A 12,765-nucleotide genomic window follows, 5' to 3' on the forward strand; every position below is an offset into this window, starting at 1 on the left:
AAAATATTCTCAGTATCTTTCTGTTTTAATTTGTATTAAACCTGTACTATTAGATTTACAATATTTTCTTGAAATGCACGTCATAAAAGAAAAATAATAATAAAATGTCATTGAACCCAACAAGTATATCCTGATAGTGAAAAGAATGTTCTCAATGGATATGATTTTGTGACTTCATTAGATAAGCCCAATCATAATTTTCCTACACACTATTGAAAAAAAGGTTGGCAAATTATTTCATATGATGCAAGACCACAATCCATTTAGAAGCTGTTTGTATTTTTCATAAAGCAAGGCTGCCTACTTCAAAGTTTTTTGTTTATTTATATATATATATATATATATATATATATATAAAATAAATAATTTAATTATAATCTAAGTTCACTAAGAAACATTATATGAGATAAAAATGAATATTAAAGAAAACAAATTACTTTATTCTACATGATTATTCTATTTAACAGTGTAAAAGTCCAGTGATCCAAAACAGACATCTTTATGACGACATAAAGAAAGTTTGTCCATGCAATTCCCATTTTATGAGTTTTTGCTTTACGAGTTCCCAGTGTTCATGAGATTTTAATTTTCAAGTATCAGCAAATTCAAAAATATGGTCATTAATTGTAATAAATAAATTCATAAATATGGCATTTCAAACTATGCAAGTAACATGGTTCAGGCAGATAAGTGTCTCAGTCACTTCGCATAAAGCATTTACCAAGCTGACATTACAAGGATTAGCTGTGTTGTTCTTACTTTTCACTATCTTGTCTTATTTCAAATTTATCCTCCTTATTAACAATGTATAGTATGCCAAGACGAAGTAATTCTATGAAGAGTGATGTTAATAACATGAAACAGAAAAGAGGAATAATAAACAACTTTTATAGTTTGCTTGATTTTAAAGGATGTTTTTCATTCCTTTGGATAAAAAAAAAAAAATGATGGTACAACATGACAAAATTTCATGCCGGCTGGGGCATCGCCCGGTTAAACAAGGCCCCCGTTGTTTTCGCCAGGGAACCAGGGTAAACAGCGAAAAGTCAGCTACTGGAACAAATCTGAAAACAAACCCCAACTCAACATCACCAGAGTTAAAGATCGGTACTATCAACGTAAGAAGCCTGAATGGCAAAGAAATGGAGCTAGCTGAGGAATTAGATAAGCACCAGATCGACATAATAGGGGTGACTGAAACAAAAAAGACCAAAACTGGTGAGATCTTTCTGAGCAATAAATACAAAATGTTATATTCAGGCAATGACAATCAAGGAAAAGAAGGAGTAGCCATAGTATTCAACACAAAATACGAGGCTAATCTTCTTGAATGGCAGTCAGTCTCAAGTAGAGTAATGTGGGCAAACATGAGAATGGGGAACTGCACAATGAGACTTATTTGTGCCTATAGTCCCACAGAAGGTTCTACTAAGGTTGAAGTGGAGGAATTTTTTGAGGCTTTAGAAAAAGCAACTGACACAATGAAAAAGGAAAAGTTGGTCCTTGTTGGGGATCTAAATAGCAGAGTAGGAAATGATTGTGAGACATACAAAAATATTTTGGGAAAATTTGGAGAAAAGAGCAAAGTTAATAATAATGGCAAATATCTGTTGGATTTCTGCTCAGGACATGGACTGGTTATTACTAACACCATGTTCCAACATAAAAATGTGCACAAATTCACATGGAGAGAAGAGGCTAAGAATAAGAAAAGTCTCATTGACTATGTTATTGTTGATAGTGATATTTTCTGCCTGGTGCAGGACACCAGAGTGTACAGAGGATTTGAAATTGGAAGTGATCACTATTTAGTCTTGAGCAGGATAAAATTGAATTTCATATTGAAAAGAATAACATATAAGAAAGTTTTAAAGCGAATAAAAGTTGAGCATCTCTCAGATGTGAACTGTAGACTAAAATACAGAAAGATTATTGGAAAGAAAATGAAAGAGTTTGAGAACAGAAATCAAACCTTGGAGATTCAGTGGCAAACTCTGAAGAAAACATTGATTGATTCTGCCAGAGAGGCATGTGGTGAGGTTGTGTGCAAGGATAAAAAAATCAGACCTCCCTGGTGGACACAGGAAGTTAAAGAGGCAGTGAAGGAAAAGAAAAAAGCATATCAAAAGTTCCTGGCAAATAAGTCAGCTTTTACTCTTACAGAATACAGAGACAAATGCAAGAATGCTAAACACTGTGTAAAACTAGCTAAAGAAAAGTCATGGGAGGACTTTGGCGAGAACATAGAAAATAAATGTCAAGAAGGTGGCAAATATTCTGGAGGTTATTGAAGAAGCTTAGGAATGCAGGAAAGAGTGCTGTAAAAGGAGTTAGAGATGATAAAAGTGACATGAAAACGGGAGAAAAAAATATCCTTGAAGTATGGAGTAATTACTTTGAAAAACTGCTAAATGAAACAAGCAGTGATGACAGCACAGTGGTAAAAAACACTGCCCAGGCATGCAGTCAGGAATACATATCCATACTTTAAGTAGAAAAAGCAATCAAAGGCTTTTCCACATTTCAAGCCTTTGATTGCTTTTTCTACTTTCTTTTTCTACTATATTCGACCAGAAATGCTGAAGTATGGTGGTATAAGAGTCTTAGTGGCTGCACTGCATAGTTCAGAAAGCCTGGACAGAGGGACAAATTCCCGATGATTGGAGTAGAGCTCTCACAGTACCCATATATAAAAAGGGAAATAAAACTTAATGTGAGAATTACAGAGGTATTTCCCTACTGAGTGTTCCTGGCAAGATCTATGCAAGTATACTTGAGAAACGGTTGAGAAGAATTGTGGAAGAAAAGATTTTTGAAGAACAAGCTGGATTCAGGCCAAATAGAGGCTGTCAGGATCAGATCTTCACTTTATGACAAATAGTCGAGAAAGCATGGGAATATAACAAAGATCTGTATTTAAGTTTTGTCGATTTGGAAAAGGCATATGACAAGGTGCCAAGAGAGAAGCTATTCAATACGCTGCAGTTATATGGTGTCAATGGGGCATTATTTAGTCAATACTTAGTCTTATTTAGTCAATATTTAGTCATTACTTAGCAATACTTAGTCTTTATTTGAGTTGTAAGTCAGCAGTTAGAATTGAAGGAAGTACAGGAAGATCGTTTAATGTTAAATCTGGTGTGAGACAAGGATGTACATTATCCCTTCTGTTATTCATTATCTATATGGATCATATTATGAAGGAATGTGGTATTAAACCTGATATCAAAATTGGAAATGTTAATGTCAGCTCTGTGCTTTATGCGGATGATGTTATACTTCTAAATAAATCCGCTACAAGTCTGCAAGATTCTCTGACTAAATTGAATAGCTGTTGTAATAGATATGGTATGAAGGTCAGCAATAAAAAGACAAAGACAATGAAAATAGGCAGAATCATTGAAAATGTCAACTGTGTTGTGAATGGAGAACCTGTGGAACAAGTAAAACATTTCAGCTACTTAGGCATGATTTTTAGTGAAGATGGTAAATTAAATATAGAAATAGACAACAGAATCAACAAAGCTGGTATGGTGGGAAGTCAATTGAATAAATTCATATGGAATAAGAAAGAAATTAGTCGGAACACTAAATTAGCTGTATACAAGACAGTGTTCAAACCAGTTTTAACTTATGGATCTGAGAGCTGGGTCAGAAGTAAAACACTTGACCAAAGACTAGAGACCGCAGATATGAGAGTCCTGAGAAAGATTAGAGGCATGAACAGATGGCATCAATGGCAATATCATATTAAAAACAAGGATATTAGGAAAGAACTTGACATTGTCAGCATCCAGGAATGCGTTAGCAGAGCTAATCTCAGGTGGTATGGTCACTTTAATAGAATGGGAGAGGAAAGATTAGCAAAACAAGTGTTCTCTGCCAGGCTGGCAGGAAAACGTCCCAGAGGAAGATCAAGATATAGGTGGATTGATAGGGTACAAAGTGCCTTAGACGATAGAAATATAAGATCTGATAATGTTGGAGTCTTGACAAGTAACAGACTGATTTGGAGGAAAATTGTAGATAGGAAGTTAGTAATGATGTAATTTTTTCATGTAGTACTGTCATATCCTGTACACCCCTTGAGGGTACATGGCAGGAATTTGATGATGATGATGATGGATAAATAAATTGTTGTTTGAGTGCAAACTATTGTGTAGTTGACCTTTATTAAACAATACTATTGCCAAATTTCATTGTTGAAAAAAATAACCCCTGTCGTCTGTAGTCCTACTCATAAGTTTTCCAAGTAAACATCATTAGCTCCTGTCATCTTTAATCGGTATTCAGTCCTCACGCATAAAAATTTGAGATTTTAAAAACATGGCTACAGATTATTGCTATTATGGTCATCTAGCCTTTCTAATTATTTTCCAAACAAACATTATCAGCTCTGCCACCTTTGATAAGTATTTAGCTTACAGTGTAAAATTGTAATTTATAAAATCTCTCGTAAGAAATTAAATTATTTAATTTTTGAGTTCGATTTTACAGAGGTTTCCATTTTTATAATTTTTGTGAATTTATGTAGTATTATGTAGAAATTGTATGAATGTTAAACCTTGCTGTAAAAGTGTGCACAAAATTTAGCTTTATTAAGTTGTATGTAAAACAAAGGAAAGAGGATTAGTGGAGATTATAACGATGACTGTGTATAAACAAACGTTCGCAAGTTCTTGCGAACATTTGTTTATGCGCCCACGATTTAGTGTCTTGCACGGAGCCCGCTGCTATGATATCATTGTGCTGGTGGGTGATCCTGGCAACAATTACGTAGCTGCATACAATAACACAAGATATTTAAGGGGGCTGAGAGGGCTCAAAAAGAGCACAGAGGATTTGGAAGACCTGCAGTGGTCACTCTATCGCTCTCCTTCTGTAGTTTGGAAGCTTCTGGCATCGGTCCCTTTTGGTGGACGGGGTGGTGGTGTAGGCGAGGCTGTATTTCGATAGAACCCCCGGCCATATTCCGACGACGTGCTCGAAGCGTGCAGCTATCTGTGGGCATAGTGGAAGATATTGGCAGTTCAATTCCTGTTTCCGACAGAAGAATCTACTTAAATTTGGTTCAGAAAAAGGTTAAGCTAACCTAGCTGAAGAATTGTTCATGTTAACTGGACTGTAGATACAGTCCAGTTAACATGAACAATTCTTCAGCTAGGTTATCTGTGAAGTCTAACGTGAGTAAGCATAAGATTTGTTAATGTTTTAAAAGCTTACTGTTGGAATTTATGTATCTAATGATAGTGCTTAGAGGAAATTGTTAATTACTAGTTAAGTAATCAGTTATGCTAATGAAGGGTAACAAATGTGAGTTTTGTATATAGAATGAACAGAGATTAGTTAAGTTAGTACACAAGGAATAACTGTATGTTAAACTTAGATGAGTTAACAATATAATGGGTTTAGCAAGTATTATGTAAGAGAAAGTTAACTGTATGTTGCACTTTATGTGTATATGACTGGGTTGAGAAAGAATTTTCTCCCTCTTACATTGTGATTTGTAGTTTCATTCTAGGATCAAAATAAATTGTTTTATTTGTATAACTATCTTGCCTGATCTACTGCCAATGCACTGTCTCCAAAAAAATTAGCGAACCTGCGTGCTTGTTTGATTAAAAATCACCACAACTAGATATAAGAGATTGTGTAAGTTAAGTTTGATCTTGCTTATGTTCCATCCTATAATTCTCAACCTATATTTTACAAATTAGAATGCCGCAGTTGATAAACAAATAAATTTTTCTAAATTGCATAGTTTAAGAGTTGGTAACCTGCTAATAACAAAGGTCATTCACTAGCAGTGGGAACATAAAGAAGATTATTAGGGATTAATAGAGATGTTTATCTTAAGCAGATAATTGTAATGACTGAGTAAAGTAGAAGTAAGTTAGGCCTAAGGTACACGTGTAAAGGGATAACAAAGATGTGGTTGATAGAACTACTAGGTTGATAATAGACATAGAAAAGAACAAAGGCGCAGACAAAATCAAATAACAATTCAATTATAATAGAATATTATAATTTAATTGTTATTTACTTCTTCACTGCTTTGAATACCTATTTAGGTCATATATTCTTGTAAATGCTAGACTTTGAACAATTCCTTTTAAACACTTATCAGTCTTGGTCATTTGGGTGAAATACATTTTACAGGTCAGTGCTCCTATACAGAAAAATGTACATATCTTCTTTAAAAGGATTAAAGTAAGATTACCATATATCACTGAATCCAAATTATGTTAATGGTTGAGGCTAAGAACTTTTTCCTTTCTAGACATTATATCAGGAAAGATGGATAGTAATTATCAAATCTCTGGTTATAGAAAGAAAATCTATTCAAAATCAGAAGTCAGACCATTGGACTCACAATTACAGTTCAAAACAACTTTCTTTCAAAAAAACTCTAGAAAAAATAATAAATGACCACAGTCTGTATTCTTCAGCCTCTCAACAAGAAATTTATTGTTTCCATGTCTTATGAGTAATAAGACATAGAAAGACATATGCAAATCAAAAAGAACTACCAAGTTTCTTAGTTCTATCAGTTTACTGGTAACATATAAGTAAAGCTAGTATAAAAATTGCCATCATTCCTGCATCCCCCCTAAGGACAAATTTCATCTGCTCTTGATGTATTATCAAACTTCGGTCAAATAGGGGTATGAAGTACATGGTTTCCTCTGGCCTTTAACTGACAAACAGAAGAGCACTAAGATTATAAAAAATATCCTCTAAAGCCATATTTAGGTGGTGCACTCTTGATGGGCATTTGTAGGTGGCATCTGATAATTAATGTTTCTCAAATTTTGGGAAGTTTTATGCAACTGTATTTATTTAAATTCAGTTGATTTCTGAGTGCCGCTGCAGATTCTAAAAACAGTTTTTCTGTTTTGAATTTAATATGGTGGAGCATGGTGATTTCTTTCCAGGAGATCCTGTGGGTTATATCCAGAACATGGACTGCAAGGCAAGATTGACCATAGTTGTGATTGTAGTGTATGATTTGTGTTCTTCTAAATGGATGGTTGATGATCTACCTGTCTGTCTGAAGTAAGCCAGCTTGCAGAAACAGGGTACTCTATATACTCCAGGCACTGAGAGAGGAGGGGCTGATCTCTGATGAAATGAACAAGGATAGTAAGTTTACAGTGGGGCTTAAATGCTGCGTGGAGGTTGTACTTTTTAAAGCACCTGGCTATTTTTTCTGATGTTCCATGGATGTAGGAGATAGTGATGGCATTTCTGAAATCCTTCTGAAGAGATGGCCGGAGAATGGAGAAGAAACTGATTATTTTTTAAATTCTGTAATTGCTGTAGCCATTAGAAAGGAAGGTGCTGTGTGTGTGTGTGTGTGTGAGAGAGTTCGGTTGAAAGGGAGGGCTTTCGACCAAAGGGAGAGATTGTGGGCTAGCTTCTATTGGTTAGTTTTAATAATGCCATATTGTTGAGAGGGGGTGGTAGTGGTGAGAGAGATAATGAATGTATCTGCCTGTGTGAGTAGGTTTTCTATATACAGTGAAGGAGAGGTTACCATTAGGAAGACGTATTACTAAGTTGTCTAAGGAAGGGTAAACAATTGCTATTTTCCTTTTCCATCATAAACTGATTCTTGGATGTAGGCTATTGAGGTGACTGAGAAAGGAGTCTAATGTGTCTGGGACATGAGACCAAATAGAAAATCATCATCTACATATCTTAGCCATATCGAAGGTTTGAGAGGGGCTGAGTCTATGGCTCGTTTTGCAAAATTTTCCATGTAAAAATTGGCAAGAGGGGGAAGCCCACAAAAGTTTCCCTCTCTACCTGTTTATAAATTTTGTTCTAAGAAAAATAACCAGAATTGAAGGCAAAGGAAAAGAAATCTAAGATATCAGAAGGAAAAAACGTTTTTTAAGAGTGTTAAGGTGCCATTTAAGGGAATATTGGTAAACAGCGAGGTGATGTCAAAAGCTTACAAATTAATCTGTATTATTTAAAGTTACCTTTTCAATCAAGGTTTTAAATTGAGTAGAGTTTTTATATAGAATGTGGTAAGTTCAGTGAGGGGGGAGGTGGTAAGAGAGTTAACCAGCTGCTTTGATAGTTTGTAGCAAGGTGCATCAGTGGCATCTACTATACATCAATCCAATTAAGCATCTGAGGTTTGTGTTGGAAGAGTACATCTGCTCTGCAGTGGCTCAACCATGTAATTTACAAGATCTAAAGGATTTGCTGGTTAACTGTTGGTACCAGATACCACAACAAACTTTTAGAAATCTTGTAGCATCGATGCCGGATAAGAGCTGTTGGAAGTTTTTCCACTTGGTTATACTACAAATTAAAGATACCAAGAAATTATATACTTGGTTTAATCCTTTATCCAAGTGTAAGCAAACAAAGTTTGTGCCTGAAGTATTTTCAGTACTGGAGCAACTCATATATAGAAGCTAATGACTTTACATCACTTGCCTTAGTATCCCATAATGCAATAAAGGTCAAAACCAGTCTGAGTAGTGACCCTTCCCACAATTATAGCATTATACATACCCGTAAGGATAAGTGCTTTGCATTATGGGATACTAAGGCAAGTGATGTGAAGTCATTAGCTTCTATATATGAGTTGCCCCAGTCCTGAAAATACTTCAGGCACAAACTTTGCTTACACTTGGATAAAGGATTAAACCAAGTAAATAATTTCTTGGTATCCTTAATTTATATATTAAAGAGCTGTTGGAGGACCAACATCATATTATTTCATCAACATCAAATTCCTGCCATGTACCCTCAAGAGGTGTACAGGATATGATAGTACTACATGAAAAATTTATCATTACTAATTAATGATGTAAATTATCTTACTATCTACAATTTTCCTCCAAATCAGTCTGTTACTTGTCAAGATTCCAATATTATCAGATCTTAAATTTCTATCGTCTAAGGCACTTTGTACAGTATCAATCCACCTATATCTTGGTTTTCCTCTGGGTCATTTTCCTGCCAACATGGCAGATAACACTTGTTTTGCTAATCTTACCTCGCCCATTCTGCTTAAGTGACCATACCACCTAAGATTAGCTCTGCTAACAGATTCCTGGATGCTGACAATGTCAAGTTCTTTCCTAATATCCTCGTTTTTAATATGGTATCGCCATTGATGATATCTGTTCACGCCTCTAATCTTTCTCAGGACTCTCATATCAGCGGTCTCTAGTCTTTGGTCAAGTGTTTTACTTCTGACCCAGCTCTCAGATCCATAAGCTAATACTGATTTCAACACTGTCTTGTATATAGTTAATTTAGTGCTCTGACTAATTTCTCTCTTATTCCATATGAATTTATTCAATTGACTTCCTACCATACCAGCTTTCTTGATTATGTTGTCTATTTCCATATTTAATTTACCATCTTCACTAAAAATTGTGCCTAAGTAACTGAAATGTTTTACTTGTTCCACAGGTTCTCCATTCACAACACAGTTGACATTTTCAACAATTCTGCCTATTTTCATTGTCTTTGGTGTTTTGGGAATCTTGCAGACACGTAGTGGATTTATTTAGAAGTATAACATCGTCCGCATAAAGCAAAGGGATGACATTAATATCTCCAATTTTGATATCATGTTCTATCCCACTTTCCTTCATAATGTGATCCATATAGATAATGAATAACAGAGGGGATAATGTACTTCCTTGTCTCACACAAGATTTAACATTAATCCATCTTCCTGTACTTCCTTCAATTCTAACTGCTGACTTACAAATCAAATACAGACAAAGTATTGCTTGATATAATGCCCAATTGACACCATATAACTGTAGCGTATTGAATCTCTTGGCACCTTGTCATATGCTTTTTCCAGATCGACAAAACTTATATACAGATCTTTGTTATATTCCCATGATTTTTCAACTATCTCATGAAGATCTGATCCTGACAGCCTCTATTTGGCCTTAAATCAGCTTGTTCTTCACCAAGCTTTTCTTCCAAATTTCTTCTCAACTGTTTCTCAAGTATATTTGCATAAACCTTACCAGGAAACGATCAGTAGGGAAATACCTCTGTAATTCTCACAAACAGTTTCATTTACCTTTTTATATATGGATACTACGAGAGCTCTGCTCCAATCATCGGAATTCGTCCCTCTATCCAGGCCATTTGAAGTATGCAGTGCAAACACTGTAAGACTTTTATACCACCATACTTCAGCATTTCTGGTCAAATATCATCTACTCCTGCTACCTTTCCACATTTCAAGCCTTTGATGGCTTTTTCTACTTCAAGTATGGATATGTATTCCTGACTGTATGCCTGTTGAGTGTTTTTTTTACCACTGTGTTATCACTGCTTGTTTCATTTATCAATTTTTCGAAGTAATTACTCCATACTTCAAATATATCTTTTTCTCCCGTTTTCATGTCACCTTTATCATATTTAACTCCTTTTACAGCACTCTTTCCTCCATTTCTAAGCTTCTTCAACAACCTCCAACATATTTTGCCACTTTCTTGATATTTATTTTCTATATTCTTGCCAAAGTCCTCCCATGACTTTTGTTTAGCTGGTTTTACACAGTGTTTAGCTTTCTTACATTTGTCTCTGTATTCTCTAAGAGAACAAGCTGATTTATTTGCCAGGAACTTTTGATATGTTTTTTTCTTTTCCTTCACTGCCTCTTTAATTTCCTGTGTCCACCATGGAGTTCTGATTTTTCTATCCATGCAGACAACCTCATCACATGCCTCTCTGGCCGAATCAATCAATGTTTTCTTCAAGGCTTGCCACTGAATCTCCAAGGTTTGATTCCTGTTCTTCTTCAATAATCTTTGTGTATTTTAGTCTACAGTTCACATTTGAGAGCTGCTCAACTTTTATTCGCTTTAAAACTTTCTTACATGTTATTCTTTTCAATATGAAATTCAATTTTATCCAACTCAAGACTAGATAGTGATCATTTCCAATTTCAAATCCTCTGTACACTCTGGTGTCCTGCACCAGGGAGAAAACATCACTATCAACAATAACATAGTGAATGAGACTTTTCTTATTCCTTGCCTCTTCTATCCATGTGAATTTCAGCACATTTTTATGTTGGAACATGGTGTTAGTAATATCCAGTCCATGTCCTGAGCAGAAATGCAACAGGTATTTGGCATTATTATTAGCTTTGCTCTTTTCTCCAAATTTTCCCAAAATATTTTTGTATGTCTGACAATCATTTCATAAACTTCTGTGGGACCACACCACAAATAAGTCTCATTGTCCAGTTACCCATTCTAATATTTGCCCATATCACTCTACTTGAGATTGCCTGCCATTCAAGAAGATTAGTCTCATATTTAGTGTTGAATACTATAGCTATTTCTTCTTTTCCTTGATTGTCATTGCCTGAATATAACATTTTGTATTTATTGTTCAGAAAGATATCACCAGTTTTTGTCTTTTTTTTTGTTTCTGTCACCCCTATTATGTCGATCTGGTACACTAATTCCTCAGCTTGCTCCATTTCTTTGCCATTCAGGCTTCTTATGTTGATAGTACCGATCTTTAACTCTGGTGATGTTGAGTTGGGGGGGTGTTTTCAGATTTGTTCCAGCAGCTGACTTTTCGTTGTTCGCCCTGGTTCGGGGCACCCCAGCCGGTATGAAATTTTGTCATGTTGTACCATCATTTTGAAATTTGATTTATGCCAATAAGAATACAATTTGTATTCTTATTGGCTTAAATATTGCTAAATCCCAAATTGCCAGCACATCCTTTTTCGTTTAGTATCCAAGCAAATACTCAACAGGGTGCACCACGAGAAGGTGAGGATTGGACATTAGGTCAGAAGCCCTGGTCGGTTCTTCGCATTCCTTTAAAGGCTAAGTAGAGGTATCCTCTCAGTTATACAGCTTTGACCTTTTATTATTTAGGTGACCACCTAAATAATAAAAGGTCAAAGCTGTAAATACACTGAAAAGCCAAAAAAGGTTTTGGCTTTTCAGTGTATGTGTATTTTTTTTTTTTTACAAGAACCTTCAGATCATTTGTATGATATCTCACAATTAATGATAATGTTTCTTGTTCTTCATAAGAACACTACCTCATGACTATTAATCCATATAACCATTAGAGCATTTATGATCTATTTTGACTGATAAAAGTAAAATGGGAGGGTCTCATCACGTGTACCGTTTGTACAACAAATGTCCGTCCATCTAATTTTTAACACAATCAATATTACATGAATTCCCAAATTACAGTTAAGTAAAAAATAAATATATAAACAAGAATAAATAATAATAGTCTTGAAGTAATAGTACTTGCATATTAAGGAAATATTGCATTATCTGGAATCTAATATAATTTAAAATTTATTACTTGGATATCTGCAGCATTTACCTTTAAAAAAGAAATAAGACAAGGCTGAGGATTAGAATTAAGTTCTTTCTGCAGTTCAGAAGAAAAGTCTTCCGCTTGGAGAATACCATCCTATTAAAAAATATTTTGAATGTATTAAAATAAATAGGAAGAGCAATATCCCTCATTTCTCAATACTTAATTCCTTGGTATATGGAAAAACATGGAATTTTGATAGCACTGTAATATGCAGTGTTATACAAAAAAATACTTATGAACTAGAAGGAATTATGAATGTTTTAATTCTTTATACCTGGATGGAAATGCATTTTTTTTAAAAATTTAACAACTAACTGGTAATGATTAGGATGCAAATAGAACGTAAAGAGATATATTTCTGAAAATGTTTTTGAATAAGATGAACTTAATTTGGACTGACTT

The 12,765-nt window shown here is 34.7% G+C and overlaps 1 protein-coding gene across 1 annotated transcript in view; it reads right to left on the minus strand.

Annotated features, from left to right (window-relative positions):
* The window catches only part of LOC150103634 (transcription initiation factor TFIID subunit 4B-like), a 397,716-nt gene that overhangs the window by 187,076 nt on the left and 197,875 nt on the right, over positions 1 to 12,765 (minus strand). The window contains exon 9 of the mRNA XM_090398501.1: positions 12,367 to 12,456. Coding sequence (XP_090254627.1) covers positions 12,367 to 12,456 — 90 coding nt within the window. The remainder of the gene's footprint in view (positions 1 to 12,366; positions 12,457 to 12,765) is intronic.

The sequence above is a fragment of the Typopeltis vanoorti genome, chromosome 9, assembly GCF_054136105.1.
Source record: "Typopeltis vanoorti isolate ZY-2024b chromosome 9, IOZ_Tvanoo_1.0, whole genome shotgun sequence".
NCBI lineage: Eukaryota > Metazoa > Arthropoda > Arachnida > Uropygi > Thelyphonidae > Typopeltis > Typopeltis vanoorti.